At 36.4% G+C, this 22,191-nt stretch overlaps 1 protein-coding gene across 4 annotated transcripts in view; it reads right to left on the minus strand.

Moving 5' to 3' along the window:
* Window positions 1–1,891: 1,891 nt before the first annotated feature.
* The window catches only part of PPP1R12A (protein phosphatase 1 regulatory subunit 12A), a 185,593-nt gene continuing 165,293 nt past the window's right edge, over window positions 1,892–22,191 (minus strand). For 2 of the 4 annotated variants that reach the window (XM_088478109.1, XM_088478107.1), the window contains 12 exons: window positions 21,982–22,072; window positions 21,336–21,518; window positions 19,078–19,252; window positions 18,278–18,396; window positions 17,347–17,412; window positions 14,889–14,905; window positions 12,563–12,695; window positions 11,632–11,736; window positions 11,254–11,301; window positions 8,332–8,382; window positions 5,989–6,146; window positions 3,975–4,059 (listed from right to left, as the gene is read on the minus strand). In XM_088478109.1, the coding sequence (XP_088334235.1) occupies window positions 6,012–6,146; window positions 8,332–8,382; window positions 11,254–11,301; window positions 11,632–11,736; window positions 12,563–12,695; window positions 14,889–14,905; window positions 17,347–17,412; window positions 18,278–18,396; window positions 19,078–19,252; window positions 21,336–21,518; window positions 21,982–22,072 (1,123 nt within the window). In that variant the 3' untranslated portion in view covers window positions 3,975–4,059; window positions 5,989–6,011. Of the gene's footprint in view, window positions 4,060–5,988; window positions 6,147–8,331; window positions 8,383–11,253; window positions 11,302–11,631; window positions 11,737–12,562; window positions 12,696–14,888; window positions 14,906–17,346; window positions 17,413–18,277; window positions 18,397–19,077; window positions 19,253–21,335; window positions 21,519–21,981; window positions 22,073–22,191 lie in introns of all 4 variants that reach the window. The other 2 variants (XM_088478110.1, XM_088478108.1) reach the window with 1 other exon arrangement.

A 22,191-nucleotide genomic window follows, 5' to 3' on the forward strand; every position in this document is an offset into this window, starting at 1 on the left:
ATACATAAGTGCCTGCGGTGTGGGCATTTTGGATCTACAAACTGGAAGAAAAGCTACACATTTCTATGTATTTACAAGTGTCACATATTGTTTAATTAATGGTAAACACTATTGCAAGATTTCTTTGTATTTAAGAATTATTCACAAAAAAATGCTCATTCCTATTAGGGATTTTTAAGTGCCACTATTTTTTAGCTGTAGTGATTTAAGTCTGCTGATATCTTATTCACTTATATAATTCATTCTTACTGTCCCCAAGGGTGCATCTATCGTAACAACTGGTGGTTGAAAGGAGACTACCTTGGGTTGACCCATTTCTACCTGGAAGCTGTTGCTCTTTATTACTGGTTACAGGAATCAAAATTACGAACATGTTGCAAATTGAGTGGATTTAAAAAATCTGGTCAGCAAGTGCCAGTTCTTTATAAGGCCATCAAAATCCAATCAAATAATGGCACAAAATTCATCAAATGGTAACAGAGTGCCCTTGCCATGAGAGACCATCAATATCATGCATTGTATCAAAGCTTGATGCGAGATAAAATTGTGAAATATATATCACCAACCAATCAGCTTCTAACTAACATTTTGCAGGCTGTGTTTAAGAAATGATAGTTTGGAGCCGATTGGTTGGTAATACAGGTTGAGTCTCCCATATCCAAAATGCTTGGGACCAGGGGTATTTTGGATATCGGAATATTCCGTATTTTGGAATATTTGCATAAAATAATGAAATATACTGGGAATGGGACCCTATTCTAAGAACAGAATGCATTTATGATTTATATACACCTTATACACACAGCCTGCAGGTCATTTTCTACTAAATTTGTAATCATTTTGTGCATCAAAAAAAGTTTGTGTACATACATGAAATTCATTTATGTTTCATATACACCTTATACACACAGCCTGGAGGTAATGTTATACAATATTTGAAATAATTTGTGCTTTAGACAAAGTTTGTGTACCTTGAACCATCAAAAAGCAAAGGTTTCACTTTCTTTACTTTCGTATTTCGGAATATTTGGATATGGGAGACTCAACCTGTATATATTTCACAATTTTATCTCACATCAAGCTTTGATACACATACTCCAAGTCATTAAAACACAACGCCGTCCCAAGTGGCAACAAGGAAAGTGTTATTGAATGGATATCTATTGCGTTAAGATCAAAAATGGTAATGCACATCTTTAATTCTTTAATCCAAATACAGCAACAAAATGTTTACATCTTAAAATTCTGTGTCTGAGATGGACTGCCCCAATTCCATGTTGTTCCGGTTTTGGGGAATCGGGGTAAATCAACAAGTTGGACAATCTGGATTCCCCAATCCTGACCTGAAAATGGAATCAGTCGAGAATTTTTTACATACTGAATTTCCCTGATCTGGCGACGGATCGCTGGATACTGATCTGCGGATCGGGGAATCTGTTGCAGACTATAGGGATCTGTTTTAATATACATAACACAACACAAAGTCTGATGCTTACATAGTATTTTGTAATCGATTTGAATATTTTGAGGCAGGGTACTAGGTTGACTAAGTGACAATCATTTCTCTTTGTAAGAACTCTGGTATTGCTCAACTAGCTACTGTATAGGAATAAAAAAAAATTCATGTCAGTTTTTGAATCAGACTATAGGAGAATGTAAGCGCACACTTAAAGCACATTATAATCGCCATGTTCTTTATTTCACATGCAGTGTAAAAATGTTCACGTTTTTCTCCAAACTAGTTAGTAAAGCATTTGAAATATGGGTAAGCAATGTGAAGATATTTGATCCAGAAAGGTTTTATATACACCCATGACATTTAATGCCCAATAATACATACATTAAAAAGACTTAAATTCAATAAATCTAACATGTTGATGCACACAGTAAAAATAGTTTAATTCATTTTTATTTGTATATGTCAAAATACATTTTTCTTTCAAAAGATAAGGTTTGTTACTAGTTTCATGCACATACAGAGCCTGCTCAGGACTACCAATAAAATCAATGTAGCACAGTAGCCAATCTGTTTTAGATAAAGAATAAATAAACTAAATATAAAATACTAAATTAGAAACATTTCATCATTCTTCACAGACACCCAAGCTTTACCAAGTATAAACCATAATAAGTAATTTTGCATCTCCAGAAACGTGCAGCTTAATTTGCTGTACAGACTTTTACTCTTTTTTATTTGCATCTTCAAGACGCAAATCCGTAACACCCTACATACATATTAAATGAATATAACAAAATCCCAAAACTATCTTTGTACCTTTTAAAAGTCAAGAATCCTGAGCTTGGCAGTAAGAGCAAGGCCATGTATTTTCATAAAACTAACCGAACATGAGGACATCAAGTTTGGAGAACCAAAAACCCACAAAATATAGGCAGTAGATCACAATGACCTGTTTGTAAATTAAAAGGGTACAAATTCACATTTAATATAGTATACATTATAGTCAACAATACAATAGCTGCTGCAAGCTTTACAATTTACAATTTTTTTTAATGACAGAGCTTTTTCAGTGGATTAGATTCATGTGCCAGTATCACGCTGTTTTTATGGGTCAGTGAAAATATAAGAGCTGTCTAACAAAAAAAAACAGCAACTCTCACTGAGCTGTATACACATACATATTTATATTGGTTACTTTCTGCAAAAAGGCCACTGAAATGTAGAAAATGGATAGATATGATGTGGTATTAAATTACATGCCTTCTGACATGACAACAGTGCATTTACACACAACAGAGTGCATGTTAGGAGTATAAGCTAGCACAAATGATATTAATGGTACTCAAATAAACATGAAATGTTGTGAAATAATAACATACTTTTAATAGTTGTGACTTCAAAAGAGAATAACAAAATCAGAATATTTTACAGTTATAACTAGTCACACCTCCATAAAATAGACAATATACTATAAAATGACTGAACTTTATTAAGATAGCTATTTAGGAACAATCTAACCATGAGTAACAGACACTGCAGAGAGAACGATTGAGCATGCCACACAGTGGTTTGGAAACATAATACAGGTTCTCCATATATACGTATATATAGATATAGACTAGCACATCTATATATATTTATATATACAAGCACACAAATATATACACACACGCACTCACTCAGTACCTACTAAAAATGAGTGTGAAAGCTATAGTACTGAACATCTCATTGAAGCCCTAAAAAAACAAAAACGACAGCTAGAAGGGTAACAGCCATTACAAGGATCGAGAAATTGAATGCATATTACTCAAATAATAAATGCAAGTGCCCCAACTAATGTCTGAGTAGTCAAATGTAAGCAATAAGAAAACTGATATCTTGAAGCTGAAGTAATGGTGACAGTTGTAGCTACTGTAAACCAATACATAAGCATGGTCAGATTGTGACTGTTTTTTGCTAAAATACAAGTCCCAGCAAGAACTGTCAGCTCAACTACAGACAGAAATCCTACTTCTGCAAAAAGCAGCCTATAAGCAGTGCATCAAGTAAACTGCAGACGCAAATGCACAGTTAAAAGAAAGAAAGAAAAAAAAAAAAAAAAAAGATATAAAAGTAGTAAGTGAAGCAAAGAATTTGATGTGTGGCACAACACACTATGTCAATGTCTTTTGTGGTAGCAGAAAGCTTTCTGATTGCAAAAGGCTTATGTACAACTAAGGCTTACTGGTTACATATAGGAGGCGTCTGGCCTTGAACACTTTCCTTGCACGTTGTAACTGTAAACAAGAATTCATAGTCATTTTGTCTCCTCAGCAGCCGCGCTTTAATACAAAACAAAGTTTTTGTACAAAATGAAACAAATAAAAATACAGGAAAGAGGGAGTTTGGCAGGATTTTGGAAAGTTACAGTCGCCAAGGAATTTTCCCCCATATATCCAGTGATTGCCAAAATTATGGTTCACTGGAGTAACTTATGTGCAATGCCATTAAATCTTTACTGTGGTAAAACCTCTTTATTTGGAAAGTTTGCTTATAACTCTTATTAAGGCTCCGTTTTCATCTTTTAGCCTCTGGTTGTCTGCTTTCAAGTCAGGTAACATCTGTTTGGGAGAAGAAAATAAAAACAATGTTTACCCAACGGCCTTAAATAAATGCTTTAATGTAAAACTTGACTTAAACTACTGAAGTCTACTGAATAATATGGCATTCAAGGGTTCCTAGTGACAGCACTGATTACCATTTAAAAATTCTCATTAATGCTTTCAGACTGGGACTAGCAAGTGCCCATGGCCACAGGACTTACTTCAGTAGTAGTAGGATTAACCCAAGGTACCAGACCTTAGGACACCCAAAAATGTGACATAATGGCAGAAAACAGAACAAGATAAGCAGTTAACTGAAGGAGCCCCATGAATATCATAATCTAAAAGCATGCCAAGCAAGGCATGGACTACGCCCAAAACTGGTATTATTTTCCTTACTTGTATGAAAACAGCTTACAGTGACACTTTATACCTGACTATCAAACGGACATGTTAATGCACAGGAAAAACCTCTACCACAATTGCTCAAGCTTGATTTGAATACAGCCATAACATACATGATTAAAACCTTGTATAAAACTTATATGAACACATAATGTACAACTCATTTAGTTAATTGTAGAATAAGCCATTAATGATTGCTGGTAAATGCAGTGATAAAATATAAAATATTTGACAGAATTTTGGGGAATGTAACTTTTGCCTGCCACACAGTCTACTGTACACTACAGACCATCATCCCAATATAACTAAACTATATTAACAATACAATAAGAGCAGAATATACAATTATAAACCATGTTATGCGTAGTAAGTGTGCAGTGAAAAGAAAAGTAATACTGTACCAAAACTAAACCTCAGTACACTGCTTAACAAAAGTTTGAAGCAGAGACCAGTATATATTAAAATTGCTCTTGTAAATTAGTAGGTATAGAATATGAAAGATGCGGATAGGCCAAAAAAAAAAGTGAATGGCTGTATATTTTACAGCAAATGTAAGAGAAAAACTATGGTACAGACAAATGTTTTTACTTTTAATGACATACAACCCCACCTTTCTCCTCTTACCTAAAGTAGTAAAACTACCTCCTGCAATCCCCTTATATCCTTGTGATCTACACCCCTATTCCTTTATCAATGCCAACAGTCAGGAGACGTTTGGGCTAGAGAGTATCATTCTACCATCTAATAACAATATAATTTTATTTAATCAATTTTAGGTTATTTTATTACAGTGCTATCAAGCCATGCTCCATGCTCTGACATTGTAGCTCAGCCAATTCACTCACTGAGAATAAACTCACTGAAGTTACATGGGTAAATGTGCTCATTTAAAATATAGTTTCATTGTAAATTACAGATTACAATCTTTCTTACATCCAGTTGGCACATTTTGTACCTGAATGATCAGCACACATACAGAATGTTCAACATTTTCTATAATATATCTTTGAGCTTGTCAGCTTAGAACCTAGTTACATCCTGCTCAATTAAGAGCTCATAAAAGTTTGTTTTCTATAATTCCAATATATAATTTGTGAGATAAAGGGGAAATATAATTATTTTTGAATTAATCTGCACTTATGATATTTGTGCAAGGGATCATCACACATGCCTCTCTGATGGATGGGCCGGTGAAAGAGGCAGGGTTTGATTATTTTATTAACAACTGCACATGAGAATGTTGGTCAACCTGTTAATTGTATTCAATAGGAACAAGCACCAGAGGAGTCAAGTACTGTCTGGACATACGATCCCCATGGTTCTAACTTCTGACTGATTTTCTACTTCAGTAGGGACAATTCTTTAAAGACAGGTTATATTTTTCTTTAAGTATGTAAAAGGGCAATAGTGATCAAGTGTGTGTGTTTGCACTGGGGACCATTTCAAACATTAACACACTGCATGCAAAAATCCACACTGTAATTAACAAGCAAATCCCCAGGCACACTTATGCGCTATAGCAGTCCATTGCAAGGCACCTGCCTGGCTGGCCAATGAAGAGGAAATTACAAGGCTACAGACTGTAGCTGCCTACAGGACTCTGAGAGCTTGCCAACAACTCTGGTCAAAGCTCTATTCTCAGCCACCAGTCGTTCATTTAACTGTCTCAAAGTTTGTATCTGCTTTACTTGATAGAGGTTCTGCAAAGATCAAAGCAGACACGACAGATGAAATTATATATACTTCTATATAGATTTATATATATATATGCGTGTGTGTAAGATAAAAGGGAAAAATAAACAAATCTGAAGGCTGTGTTAAACATTAGAATGGTTTACATTTCAGCTCACATTTCCACTGCAGACATTGTTCGACATCAATAGCTGCTGTGTGGGGTGGTTTAAGGCCCCTACACACAGAACGAAGTAGGCAACGATACGATCTCATTATCGATCCCCCCCAAAGCAGCCCCTGGCTTTTCACAGCAGGTCCAGGTTGAGAAAATACAGGGAACAAACGAGATAGGGGTCCCCTGTATTTAGCACAACCAGCACTGGGCTTTTTCAGAGCCAGCACTGGTTGTCAAAACACAGGGGAAAAAAAGACATAGGAGTACCCTGTATTTAGCACAACCAGCACTGGGCTCAGCCGAGCCGGTCCTGGGTTTGTAAATACAGGGGACAAATAGCATAGGGGTTCCCTGTATTATCCATAACCAGCACCAGACACTTTCTAGAGGGGAACTAATGCCACAGCCAGGGAAACCTTTTCACCGGATCCCTCAGCCAATGCATTACCCCTGACCGCTAGTCAGCCCAGGCTGGGGCTCTCTGGGGAGGTGGCTATTTCACCTGTAGCAGGTAAGATCTGACGATACGATGTATGACCCGCGGGTATGCGCATCGGCATCGTTATCGTGAGTGGACACTCACGATTTGCACATATTATGCACGATCTGTCGTTCCGATGCGTCGAAAGATGCCAGATAGTGCATAATTTCGTACCATGTGTGGGCACCTTTAGACTTTTTTGCTGCAAAGTGTCAGAACAATAAAGTAGTACCCAAGATAGTCTAAGCTAAGGGGACCAAGAGTTACATGCCCCTTACAGCTGTGTGACAGAATCAGCAGATATTTTAAGGAACATGAAATTAAAGTTTAGGTATGCTTGCAGTCAGCTTCAATAACTTATGCAAACTACAGTGCTTTCCATAATTACTGTACTACAGAATATCCGGCTAAGCAAGAGACCTTTCATTCACTTTTATTTAAATCAGATATTTCCCCTACAGTTTAAAACTGTAAGTGTTAATGTTCTAATGAAAATAATAATAATAATAATGTTATTTATATAGCACTTTTCTCTTAATAGGACTCGAGTCCTATTATATAACTTAAAGACTTAAAAGTCGAGTCTATTTTGAGTTTAATAAAGACTTCTTGAATCATATTCTAAAACTCTGCATAATATGAGGCATCGAGAGTAAACACGCATATTTTCAAAGTTGCATTTTAATATGGGGCCCCACAAGGTTTAATTTTTCAGTTGTCCCAATATTAAAAAGCATGTGTACTCCTAAACCGATTCTGTAGTGAAAACAATAACTGGGCATGTTGATCTATGCAATCTGGAGATTGATTCAAAAGCAGCTTGTGCACGCTGTCATCCTCTAACTGCTCTTAAAAGAGTACTGGAAGAGATCTGGCTGCTTAGCCGATTAACCATAGAATTAACCTATTTCAGCTACATATGTGACAAAAGCAGACACTACTTAATATGATTGGGCTAAGCAACAGGATCCATTTGTTTGTAACCAATTAGGCAAATAAGATCGCCTCCTAAAAGAAACTTTTCAGGGATATAGGTGATTATGGGCCATATCCAATTAGCCCCGAACATTGTTCAGGTGCTAATTGATCCCCGCGATCAGTGAAAAACTATGATTTTTCGCCGATATGTTTTTTACCTCGCTATCCTATTAATTTGGGTGAAATAGAATAGTTCGCTCGTTAACACATAGAAGCCGCGATAAGCTTGCGGCCCTGTGTGTCCTCGCCTTTTTTGGGGCAAAAAAACAGTACTTATCGTGGATTGTTTTTCGGGACACAACAGATCCTGAAAAAAAACCCCGATAAGTGCAGTCGTCAGGCCGACTACGGGGCTAATTGGATAGCACCGAGCGAGCTAATTAGCCGCGGTAATTTACCGCGGCTAATTGGATATGGCCCTATATCTTATTGACCAAGAAGATAAAACTAAGGTGATGGTATAAATCAAAAGAATGCAGTGGTTGTTATATGTGGTCTGCATCATAAATGTTCATGTCCCTTTCATCTATACCTGAATTTAATGTGTTTTTTTTGCTCATTAAATACAGATACTTACTTTAAGTTCTTCTTCCATCTCAGATATCCGTCTCTCTAGACCTCTTCTTTCCTAATGTAAATATTTACAGGTTAATTTATCAGAATTTTTTACATAAAATGTAACACTCAGATACCTTGCTGAAAACGCTTAAGGAAACAAAAGCAGTGGAGAAATGTACTGTACACTTGACAGATGTTCTTAGTGGCGCCACCCACATAATAGCAAATCCATTAAGTTAAAAAGGGGTTGATCTAGGAGAATAAGTGACTTCCCAAAAAGTTCCTAGGGTTAAAGAGATAGGTTTGTGTTTCTCTGTGCTGGATAGGAAATTTTTCTTTAAAAATAGCTGGAGAAATTAGGCCAACAATGTGCATGGCCTAATAATTGATTCAATAAAATTAATTTCAATAACCAAATGGCTGATCTTTCTATACATCAATTTTTTAGTACCATATGAGTAAAAAATTAGATCTCCACTAGCGTTCCCGCTAGGCTGTTTTCCTTATGGGGGCGCCCCCTTGGCAAAGGGCGCAAGCCTGAAACGCGTTGGGTGCCACAGCCCGTGCTATTATTTTGGGAATATCATCATCATACTGCGCCGCTGAGCAAAAGACCAAGACACTCACGGAGTGAATCTGACAAGAACGGCGAACTAGACGCATACGGAGGGAACCAGTCAGCACACGGCGAATAACGGCTGAAAAGGTAGACAGCTAGTTAATTCCAAATCTGCGGCTTTTCATGCAAGAACAGTACTGACACCATTAGAACCCCTGTACTTCCCAGCATGGACTATATACACAAAGGGTATAAGCATTTTTATACTAACTTTTTTCCCTATACAGGTATTGCATACTCTTATTTTTAATAACAATTACGTTTCATTTTTTAATTTATATCCCATTCTTTTAATTTTCACTTTTTAATTTAAAATTATTATTTTTACTTATTTATTTTATTTGGTTTAATTTAAAGTCTTTTCCATTTCCCATCATTTACCTCGTTTTTTTACAATTCCTTCATTTTTATTTCACACTGAAACAAGCGCCCCTTTTTTTATATTATCTCAAATACTTTTGTAAGTGGAGCTGCTGTTTCTATTTAATAACAAACCATTAGTGTGGTGTAATTTCCACCTTTCACAGCATCAATATATTGCAATTGAAAGTTTGAAATACATCCATAACAAATACCTAGTGTCAGATATATTTCTCAACAAAGGGTCTTAATCTTTCATAAAAATATAAAAACTGACAAAATGGACAAAGTGTTCAGCTCTTTCAATCACTGCACTATAAAGAAAAGAGCATATTACATGCAGACAATACTGTCAGCTGTAAGCCGCTTAGCTATATATAACATTGGCGACTAGTTTCTCACCACCAAATGAAGTCTGCATTCACTGTACTGTAACTTCACAGTGCACGCTTGTCACCTCTCAAATTACCTAGCCCATACAGACTGGCACTTTTGTAAGTGTGGTCTGCATCATAAATGTTCAGTGTTCAAGTTTGGGAGCATTCACTTGCTGAATGAATCAATTGCAAAGAAGCATGTGGCATATACTGTTCCTATCGTAGCCATCTTAAAGTCAAGAGTTGACACATAAGGAACAGGCAAATCACCAAAGGCGAAATAGCTAAATCTACAGTGTGCGCAATAAAATGGATGTTTTGCATACTACAATGTATATTGTAGTATGTTTATTTTAGTAATAAATCATAGTAAGGGGTGTTTAGGCGAAAATACAGCCTATTAAAATAATGGTGATCTAAAAGTTGCAGTCTAAGTGAAATTATAATACCTCGGAAAAAAACAAAATAAAAAAACCACACAAGAAAAAAAAAAACAGCATTAAAGGGGTTAAGCTCATGCCAGAAGGATCATACAGGTTATTGCAGATAACCTTTCAGATATAAATCATTTCAATCAGTTTAGGATATATCCACTGTGTTACTGTATAATTTTCTTCAATATATAATTCATAATTTGCTTACAAGATTAGAATTCTAGACCTCGTTATTTAAAAAATAAAGACAAGCACACTAACAATGTCAGACATATGACCTACTTCAACCTGTTTTCAACTTTCCTAAATTTGTATAGTAGTAAGAATGTCATTATATCCATTTATATTCATTTTTAAATATGGTAACTAAATGGGAATCAAGTTAATAGATTTAGGCAGAGGTTCCCACTCACCGTCCTCAAGGCTCCTTAACAGTTCAGGTGTTACAGATATCCATGGTTGAGCACAGGTGATTTAATTAGTACCAAAGTCAATTTGATATAACCACCTGTGCTTAACCATGGATATCTCTAAAACCTGAACTGTTGGGGAGCCTTGAGGACCGCCTTTGGGAACCTCTGGATTAAGGACTATATTTCTCAATGTTAAGCGACAGAAGATATTTAAAATTCTTCTATGGCTGCCATTTATCATTAAAAGTTCGCCAGGCAGCTGGGCTGCCTGGCAATACAGGCTGCAGCAGTAAACAGAGGTTTGCTGTTTTGCTGGTCACCCCTGTTACACGATCAATGTCATTTCACTTAGACTGCAGAGGTACAGTTATCACCACGCTATGTTAAATAGTCTTCGATTCGCAAGGGGAAGCTGTTGCCAGGGGCGGCCAGCAATAACTATTGCAAGCGTTAACTGGCTTTGAAGATTGTTAAATGGAAGAAGCACTCTCTCCACACCATTTTTCACTGGATTTAGGACTCTTCTTCTTATGATAAATAGACCCCTCTAGAAACTATGTCAAATGATCTGAAAACAATTTATGATATACATGAAGAAAACCTCTTCATCCCATAATGCAAGCAAATCGATTCGATTAGCTACATCAATGACAGTTGAAGATAAATATTTTGTACAGAATACCTTATATTGCTTCCTAAAATGAGCAAAGCTCACAACATATCTTAAGCAAAACTTACCCTTTTTTCAATTTCTAAAAGTGATCGGTCCGCAAAACGTTCTTGCCTCTGAAATACAAAACAAGCCAAATGTATTTTAACAAAATTAAAATCATTGCCTTTATTTTGCCACCATATAGGTCTATATAGTTGCCCACTATCGGACATTGCCAAACAGTAAGAATATGATTCAAGAGGAACTAAAAACAATCCAACCAAAGTCTGAAGTGGTGCTCCCATTTTCTACTAAGTACCTCAGTAGCAGTTTAAAAAAAACAAATAGCTGAGACACAAAATAAATTAAAAAATGGTTTAAGAATGTCTAAAAGTCTGTAGATGAATTTCACAACAGCATTTTGATGCTGTGGATATAGATAAACTTTAAGGCTTCACACAAACCTGTGTAGCTTTTTCAAGTTGTAACTTGAGCTCTGTCAACTCCATGTTGGTGTCATGCAGCTGGGCCTTCAGTTTTTCATTTTCTGCTATGATTTGTTCATATAACTGAAAGAAAAATAACATACTATGGATTCTGCATGAGGTAACAATTAAAACAAGTATTGTAAATAGATCATGCACACTGATCTCTGTTCAGTCAGGCCATTAATCTCAACAGCAGATAAATAGATGAGGATGAAACACAAAGGGGTTTTACGAAGTGTCATGTTGTAGAACCCAAAACTTCTGTTCGTGTTTGTGCCCAATCTTTGAAATGCAGTGCTTTTACTGGCCGTATCTTGCTATCAGGCATAAACATGACTAGAAGTGTCGGACTTCGTAAATATACACCAATGTGTGGATCTCATAATATAAATGGTATAGCATGACTGAGGCAGAAATAGCGCAGATACTCTTATTCACCACAATTCCAATGAGACATAACATTTGTCATTTTTAATCTCCAAGTAGCAGACCACATCATTAGCTAAAATGGTAACAATGATCTATTTCAGGGCAATTCGATTAGTGGTGATGTGTAGCTGAACACATCAGTGCTTATTATGGTACATCGACCTCACAGATTTTCCTGCACACCTTTTGTGGTGAAATGAAAAAACTGATGTTGGTTGTAGTAAGAAACTTACGCCCATCGCCACTAACTATTGCCCCCTTAGAACATGGAATTCCAGAGCACCTAACTCCAGGTATGAGGAAAAATTGTATACACAAATAAGAAGAGTTTGTACATCAAGCTATCAAATACTTTGTAGTGAAAGTAGAAAAGTACAAAGAGCTCTTTTGGCAATTCATAATATTTCTATGAACTATCTTGTAACATTATTAATATAACCGTTTAACCCATGTTTCCCAAATTGCAAAACCTTTTTACCTTTTTAAAGTCTGTGGTGTCATCTTTGATTAATCTACTGTAACCAAGTTTTCCTCTATCTAAATAACTAGAGGATCCAACATTTGATTCAAGTCTATCACTGGATAGAACACCTGTAGATCCTGTGGGATACCTGAAAGAAAATGGATATAATAGCAGTTTTATTTTTTAAAGAGACTATTTTTGGAAAATACTGAATATACTCTATTTTATTCTTGTGGGAGTTGCACATTAAAAGGACTTTTCAGATATTAACCAAACAGGAAAGTTCAAATGCTCAGTGTTAACATGATCCTCCCCCTCCCCCATAACTTTCCTGCAAAGTAAAGTATTCCCTCTTCACCACACAACTGAAGCAACACTCCCCATGTTTTAAGTACACTTCTCAGGGCTGGGCTGCTACCTTTACGAAGAGAATCACTGGAACTCAGCTTCAAACCAAACAATCAGTCATTGCTGCATAATTTGGTGAAATTCACCCAATGAAAGCCTCCAGGCTCTGCTCCTCCCAGTCCAGATATCACTAATGGGTGAAATTCACCAATGTGTGGATAGTAGAAGGTAGGTCTGTATAATGCCTGGCTAATAAATAGCCCATCACTTTACTCTTAGTGTTGCTTTCTCTAATGGAAAGTCTGTCAAAGGACAATTTTAAGATTACTTTTCCACAAGCAAGGGGAACACCTTAAACAGACAATCCACTAGACCAGAGGTTCCCAAACTCTGTCCTGAAGGTACCCTAAAGCTGAGCATCCACTATACAGTTTTCTGTCAGACATCTGTCCAATCTGGCTGGTTGGAATGAAAACCTGGTAATGTATGGGAGCAAATGACAATCAACCATATGGTCTTAATCACTGAAAAAAGGACAAAAAAAAAAATGTTCAAATTGGTTAAATTCCTGTGTTTTAACTAATTTGTCTGAACGACCATTTTTGACTGTTTTCCAGTGTTTGTGAGCAAATGGACGATGGTCATTTACTCTCATACATTACCAAGTTTTTCATTCCAACCAGCCAGATTGGACAGATATCTGACAGATAATTGTATAGTGGATGCCCAGCTTTACAGTCCACGTTTTAAGGATACCCATGCTTGACTACAGGTGACTTAATTAGTACCTCAGTCAATTTGATTTAACCACCTGTGCTTAACCCTGGATATCTCTAAACCCTGAGCTGTTGGGGAGCCTTGAGGACCGCGTATGGGAACCTCTGCACTAGACACCTTGTTGCATTATATGTTGTTTGTGAATAGTACACACTATTATTTTACACTGTATTGCTAAAGTATCAAGCACCAAAACACTATGGTTGTATAATCGGCAGACTACATTAATTAGCAAGTTGCATTCATTCTAATTTAATTATATATTCCGTGGCTTTTTTTTTTTTTGGTACATATGCTCGGTAATGCAATCAAAATCAGCAAATCGCTTGACATTAAACCAATGCATAAGGAGATTACACAAAATTATAGGCAAATTAAAAACTCCAGTAAGTAAGCAAAAACATCTATTAATGAGAGGTCACAGAAGAATGATCATACTAGTCCAAGCCAATAGGAAGAAACTATCAAAGCACACATTAGGCCCCATAATTCCAACTGAGCACTGCTAAAATGCAGCAGCCTACTAGCGTATTGATGTTGACCATGAGCATCCCTTTCTGGACAGTTTACACATTTACTAATGGCTACTTGCAGCAGGAGAACGTGTGATGTCACAATAAGAACACAAATCTCCAACTGGTTTCACAAGCAGGAGTGTGTTAAGTGTATTGCACTGGCCTCCACAGTCAGCAGATCTCATTCCCATAGAGCATCTTGACATGAACCACTAAATCATTAAGGAATGTTTGCATTACCTTGATCACATGGTGCAAGGAATAATTCATTATGTTCTAAAGAAGCCACTGAATATATTTTAATAATTGAATTATGAATTTTGACTTCACATTCTGCAGCAGTGTTATGCAACTTCTATTCAACTTTTTAACTAACCATTTTGTCTCTTTCCTGATCAAAATAACCCTAAGTACTGTATGTAGGGGAGAGGCGCTGGCTTTAATTCATAATTATTTCTTTCAATAACACAAACTGAGTTTAACCCTTATAAGTTTTTATTCTATATATGTAGAGGAAATGATTTTAAATTCGAAAAAAAGGCCTGGATCTTCATCTAAAATTGGTCTTTATTAGCTAATAATGTACAAGATAATGTAGTATAGTGGATCTACTTTAGCACTTGCAAACATTCTGCAGAATATACAGGAAACAAGATCTGAATAGTAGTTATTTTTCTGTAATTTTTAGATAGTAAACCTACCTTGAAAAGTTATCCGTCTACATGGAAAGAAAAAAAAAATAGCAAAATATAAATTACACCAGTATAGAAAGACAATAAAGCAATGTAGTTATTTAATTCAGAATATGAAGCCTCAACTGCTGCTGCTCTGTAACAATGGGTGTCATCAACATTTGGGAGGAACCAAAATGAAGGAATTGTTGCACGGGTTACCAAAGTCACTGGTCTTTGGTAACTTTGACCGATCGTTTCAAAACGACAATAGAAATAAATGCTAAACCAGGCCTTTTAGCGTAGCAGCTTTGAAAACCCACGTCTTAGTAAATCTAGCATTTAGACTACTACTTGAGTTGCCATGTCATATTACCACAGAAAGACACTTTAACAAAACAAAAAACATTGTTTAAATGCTGTCAATATTGGTGTTTTAAATCATTTTAACTGGTTTGTCAATTGACATCTTGGATCAATGTGACATTTACTGCACTTGTTAGTATTCTTGAGCAGTCCAGATTTAATTTCATTGTATTTTTTACACACCATAATGAACATATACACCTGGGATGTCTGAATTTGTCAATCCTGTTTGGGAAAAAAAAAAAACTCAGAAACTTTCTGAATTGTAATCAATCTACCTGGGTCATTCCGTATCAGATCTCCCCCCCCCCCCAAAAAAAAGGAAATGTCCACCACCCAACTCAAATTTTTACGATGATTTTTTGTGGAGAGGGGATGTCAAAGAACTATTTCTGCCAAATATCTCGACTGACAGTTTCCGAAACATAGATTTTTCAATTTATTCAACTATTTACTAATCGTGGCTTATTTGTTCAGGTTATTTGAAGTGGAACCTTGTCTACAGACAGTAAATGGTCGACAATGTCTAGATAGGCACCAGATGTTAGACAGTCAATAGGTTGACACACTGAAGGTAGACAGGATCAAATGGTCTACAAAAAATGATTGGCAAAAAAGGTAGACAACTAAAAAAAATTAAATAAATTGGGTTAGGCACTAGACAGTTAGCATCAGGCACCTACCCCGACTGTTAGGGGTAAGCACCAGGAGGTAGAGTTAGGCACCAAGGGGAGAGGTTAGGGTGAAGATTAGGGTTAGAAACAAACAAAACAGTGTTGACCATTTTTGGGTCAACCTTTTGTACCTGTCGACCTTTAGTGTGTCAACCTATTGACTGTCTAACATTTGGTGTCTATCTAGACACTGTCGACCTCTTTACTGCCCATCTTTCAATCCACACCCATTTGAAGTATCACGGGTGTTTATTAAGGAATCACCACAATATTTAGACCCCTGTGGTAATTTTTCCTCCAGAATCCAAACCAAATTACTTTATCTGCCTTAAATGTAAGATTTTGGAACAGAATTAAAAACGCTAGATACATTTTAGAGGTATATTTACTAAAATGCTGGTATTTTAGAAGTGGAGAAGTTGCACATAACAACCAATCAGATTCTACTTACAATTTATCTAGCATCTTTTAGAAGATAATAGCTAGAATCTGAGTGGTTGCTATTAAAATTTGGGATATCGAATGTTGATTTAACCTAGCGTTTTTAATTCTGTTCCAAAATCTTGATTTTTGCTGTAACTCCAAATTTAAGGCAGATGAGGTATTTTGGTTTAGATTTTTGGATTCAGGAGAAAAAAAAAAAGTTACCTGAGAGGTCCAAATTTCGTAGTGATTCCTTAATAAACACCAATGATACTTCAAATAACCTGAATAAATAAGCCACAATTACTAAATAGTTTAATATATTGAAAAATCTGTATTTTTCAGACACTAACAGTTAGACAGTGGAGATATTTGACAAAGTTCATCCTCTCTTTTTTGGGTGGTGGATACACCTGGTTGAACTGACGTGGAATGACCCCAACTGTATGTTTATTCAACATTTACTGCAAACATACGTATTTGGAAAAATGTCTGTTTCTCCAAATACCAGGAATTTAAATGATGAAAGGTACCAAGATGGTAAGAAACTGCCTTAATAAAAGTAGGGATTAATGGTTTCCAGTGTTAACATTATGCAAAACAACAAGATACTGTATGAGACCATTAAAAGTAGCTCAACATGAAGGAATCTGGAAGCTTATCAGAAATAAAGACATTAAGATAATGTTTTCAGTTTAAGGCAGACTTTTGGACGGACAAGGCCGACTATAGCTTCAACTGCAACTTATTAATTTGAACGTATGAATGATTTCCCAGGCTACTGACACCACTGGGATTTCAGAGGCTCAGCAGATGAGTTGTCAAAGTAATGGTGGAGGTTTCTTTGGACAAACCTCCCACCTACATGCAAAACAGGGAGGGAGATAAGAGAACACCTATTATGGCCAGAGCTCTCTAAACCTGAAAAAACCCTTTTAAAACAAGCAAGTTATCCAAGATGCAACAAGCATAGGTGTTGCAGAATAGAAACAAGAGGAGCAGTTTGATAACTTAAGAAAACATACTCGACTGTCCTTCTTATTTGAACTGTCATCTGTATCCGATTGATGATCTTGTTCATTTTCATCACTCTGTAAGGCAAAAAGGTGATATAGTGAAAGAATGTTTCAGCTCCAAAGATATACTGGAGAATAAATTATTACAACTAGTGTGAATGGCAGTCAAATGGCCAAAAGAACACAATACAATACATTTTGACAAAGATTAACACATAACTCAGGACTGTGAAATTGGCTACTTGAAAGTATACATTAACACAGACATGATCTCTGAATATGATTCATACAGTTAATAAGTCTCAATATTGGGTTAGATGTAAAACTTCAGAACCTGGCAAATTATTCCTAAATTACTAAGCAACATATACCATAAGAATAGTGCCTGTGGCTGGCCTTACAGACATCACTTTCGAGAATTTAGGTACCTCCTATAGCATACCATACAGGTGGTGTGTTAAGGGCATTATTAATATTATGGCTGGCACCTTATCACTTTTCACTCTGTCTCTTTATCACTGCTTAGTACATAGACCCCTAAGTTTGCTAGGGATAATGTGTGACTTCACTCCACATGGGAGCGTTAATCTATGTGGCAAAAGGTGTGAACATGGGAGCGCTACTGCTATGTGGAAACAAGTGTGTGCATGGAAGCGCAAATGCCATGTGGCAACATGTGTGTGCATGGGAGTGCGAATGCCATGTGGAAATTTCATGTTACATGGGGATTGATATGCAAGAGTAGATTATTATGAGGGAACTGATGTAAGTGCATAGGGCTAATATATAACTGATGTGTCTGTAGGTGGGTTAATGGTTTATGGGGCTATTAATGCAGCAATAGTGTATGAGGACACGAGTAGTACAAAAAAGGCATGTATTGAAAATAAGCAGTACAGTATTACAGTTTAAGTGAGTGAACAATCAACCATACACTTACATCTTGGGTCCAAAATGAAACACCTGTAGATCGCCTCTTTTCTCTTGGTCTTCGTCTCTCTCGTATTGATTTAGACTGAGATTTGTCTTCAGACTCTCTCTCCTCCTCTCTCTTTTCATCTTAAGAAAAAAAATATTCTGGATTGCATGAGAAGTTAAACTACAATTTTATACATAATCCAGACCATTCACTTAAATGAGAACAAGCAAAATCAAATCTTATTACACCTGCACAGAACCTGTCACAAGATTTAATATATGCCACTGATGACATGGTCTCTTTAAATAACACATAGCTCCATAGCTTTTAAATAAAATAATCTGCATCGCTAATTATACAGCTTGTTACAGGTTATATTTTTGGTAAACAAAGCTCAAACAATAACAAAATGTACAAAAAAAAAAAAAAAAAGGTCTTATAAAATTGGGTTATGTATTTGTAGTCAGAACATTGTGTTCTAGGCTTATCCAATAAATTGTAAATTTTCACGAGCATGGCCGGCTCTATACTTTGTATTGTGTGCACCTCCTTTGTAAATTTTACCTATATACTGTAAGTTCTGATTTTCGGTGCAATTATATTTGTAGCCGACTATACAGCAGTGTGGAATTTTGCAGCACCTTACAAATAATGATCATTGTGCATGGTCTAGTCATGACTGTTCTAGGCAAGCCATCATTTGCAATGAGAAAAAAGTACCCTCTTAAAAGTTTACAAACGTTAAAATTAAAAGCGCACACTTAAAACCAAGCGTACAGACTAAAAGTTTTAATAGGACTAAGTATTACTATAGGAGTTACCTCTTTCTGGCTCTTTTGATGAAAGCCTTGATAAATTTGAGTAGGAAGAAGAGAGCCCAGTTAGGCTACTTGGTCGGTTTAATTGACTTGAAGTAAATAAAGAACCAGTAGATGAAGAAAGTGATGGTGTAGACGATGATACGGCAGTAGTACTTGATGATAATGGCCTGTATCTCTACAAAATCAGAAGCATCACATTAAAAAATAGGAAAGACAGATTCAGAAAATCTAAACTTTGTAATCTCTATATCAATATTTCTGAAATAAGGATCATAAAATGCATATTTAAAACACCCCATTCTCAGAATTGCAAACAATAATAAAAAATAGATATTTGCTCAAAGTGGTGGCATCCAACGGGAGAGGAGATCGCCACATGGTTCAAAACTCCAAATAGGAAGCAACTCTGAAAATTTTCCAAACTTCAGGAAAAACTGGATTTCGATCTTGGCTACTCTCTCAATAAATGTACAAAAGAGGATTCCATAGTCTATAGCAGGGGAGAGGAACCTTTTTTCTGCCAAGGGCCATTTTGATATATATAATATTAGTCACCAGCCTTTTGCAGGCTATGGCCTATCCGTGTCATGTCACACGGGGACGGGGCCATAATCGCCGGTGATTACATCAATGCCCGGAGCTGTAAGAGCAATGGTACGACTGTCTGAAGCGTTTTAAGGACGCTCCAGGCATCACTGCTGCACAGATGCTGGCTGCAGGGTGCATTCTAGGCACACTGCTAGCCATAGGAGGCTAGCAGAAAAAGCTCAGAGGGTCAGACCAAATGATTCCGGGGGGCCTTATACGGCCCCCGGGCCTGAGGTTCCCCCAATTCTTGGTCTATAGGACATGTCAGCAAGTGATATCCTTGATTTAAAAAAAAAAAAAAGTTAATATTTTTATTTAATAGCAATTGCTGTATGGACATATGAGGTTAACTAAACTGGCTATCCATACATTAGAAAATTGTTCAATAATTAAAATCATTAAGGACTACTCTGTGACCTGTGAACTTTAGCCTCACCTATTAAACTAGTCTGTAAGCACCAGCTAGAGGGTATTAAAGCAATTATACATGCCTAAGAAAGCCGGGTTTAAATTGGGTGAAACTTGAATGTCACCTACATTCTAAAACCATGAGTGGTCTACAATAAAAAGCATACAAATCCATTTAAGGTTAGCTGAGAAGTGGAGTCCACCTCTCGCTAAAGAAACGGATTAGCTTCATCATCACTGGGGAATCAGGTGAAGACCACCAGTGGACAGAGCAATCCCCTCCAGTCAAAAAGCATTACAAAGTGTACCAAATGTTGAGAAACTGAGATATAAAAACTTAATCTTACCAGTAAGACCTGTACAGTGCAGGATATCACTCTGCACTGTATAACACATACTTGACCTAGTAAGACATCCCCAGATCAGTATCCCAGGACCGTTAAACAATATTATGAGGAAACAAAAATAAATCGCTCTAAGAGCAGGACAAGCAAATGCCCACATCCAGATATAGGGAATAAAAAATCCTTTTATGTACTAGACTAAGGTAGCAGTACATACTGATATATCTAAGCAAGACAACTGCCACTATATTACTACTATAGCCTACATCATACACTGGTACCTACATGTAAATATTTATCCGATATATAGGGAATCTAGCATAATCATATATGTATCACTGAAATCTAAAGCCAGAACTAAGATAACCTAAATTATTTGTCAAATGTAACTAATGCCTGATACACAATGTTACCAATAATTGATATCATAAACCAATTAAAATATTTTAAAACATGTGAACATATATACCAACACTCCCCAGCAGCCAGATCTCTCATCCATACATGAAAAAAAGATTATTTTTTTATCTAATGTAGTTCTTTTTTACTGAAGCCCAAAATAAAAGCAGAATGAGATAAGGTGGTGTATGAAATGATTTTCCATTCCCAATCATGATTGACTACTACTAGTGTAAAAGAACTGGTGTGGGCCCAGAAAATAACGAAAAGAATGAACATCTACTCCATTGTCTCATGTGTGCGACCTACAAGCTTTGTTAATTAGTCTAATATAGAGGATCTTTTATTCTTATACAAACTACAAGGCTCTAAACCTAAAGAGGTGATGACACCACTTTTAAGTCAGACATTTTCAACATATTTGCACATCTTCACAAAAGCAAACACAAAAAACACCAGCTGAACATATAAGAAAGGTTAAATCCATATTACTTGGAAATAAAAAAAAAAAAGGCATACCTCTTCCATATTGCGGGAAAATCTGTACCGGTAGTCATCATTTTTATGCTCAGATTCTTTTTTGTCTTCTTGTTTTTCTTTGTCTTGTTTTTCTTTTTCTTCACTTTCTTGATCTCTAGTTTGAGTAGGGCGACTTCTGCCAATAGTTTTCTCAGCTTCTTGAAGGTCTGTTAATGTTACACCCTGTAGAATACACGGTGATCAAACTGCGCAGAGTAAAATTCATATTTTATTAAAAATAAAAAACTAATGGGATGTCAGAAGAATCAATAGTGAGACTGACATAACTTTTTGTACACCTAATAAGTGTACTTCGGTAAAATACATGAAAATAATATTTCAAAGGGGGAAAGGCTCTATTTAAAGGGCTATTCTCATTTGCGGTTGAGATACCTGTTAAAAAACAAAGCTAAAACATTCCAACTTCTTCTCGTGTAAGTTATGTTTAAACTGTCCTGGGATGTACTTCATCCAACAGATAAAGCACAGCTGTCTGCATGGTCTAAGCCTTTTAGACTCGCTGCATATCTATTGTGGAGCTCTTGTGCAGGAAATGGTCATCGATCCATTCAATTTAGGTCCCAAAATGCTTAGTTTAAAATGCCGTAAAATTCCTTTACAGTAGCCATGACTTTAAAATACATACCTGTGTTGATCTTCTGGACTGTCTGGCTTGTCTTGATCTAGCTTTTCTTTGGGACTCTGATTCTTCATCCCGAACTGGCGTAAGATATGACCTAAAGAGAAAAAAATAAATCATGGGCAACATTTTCTGACAAATATTTCCATTAACATGTACTGTACAGTGCGGCGTATGCGCCACACTGCACACATGCAGCGAGTGCGTTGCGATTAC

The sequence above is a fragment of the Taudactylus pleione genome, unplaced genomic scaffold, assembly GCF_031769625.1.
Source record: "Taudactylus pleione unplaced genomic scaffold, aTauple2 ptg000207l, whole genome shotgun sequence".
Lineage (NCBI taxonomy): Eukaryota > Metazoa > Chordata > Amphibia > Anura > Myobatrachidae > Taudactylus > Taudactylus pleione.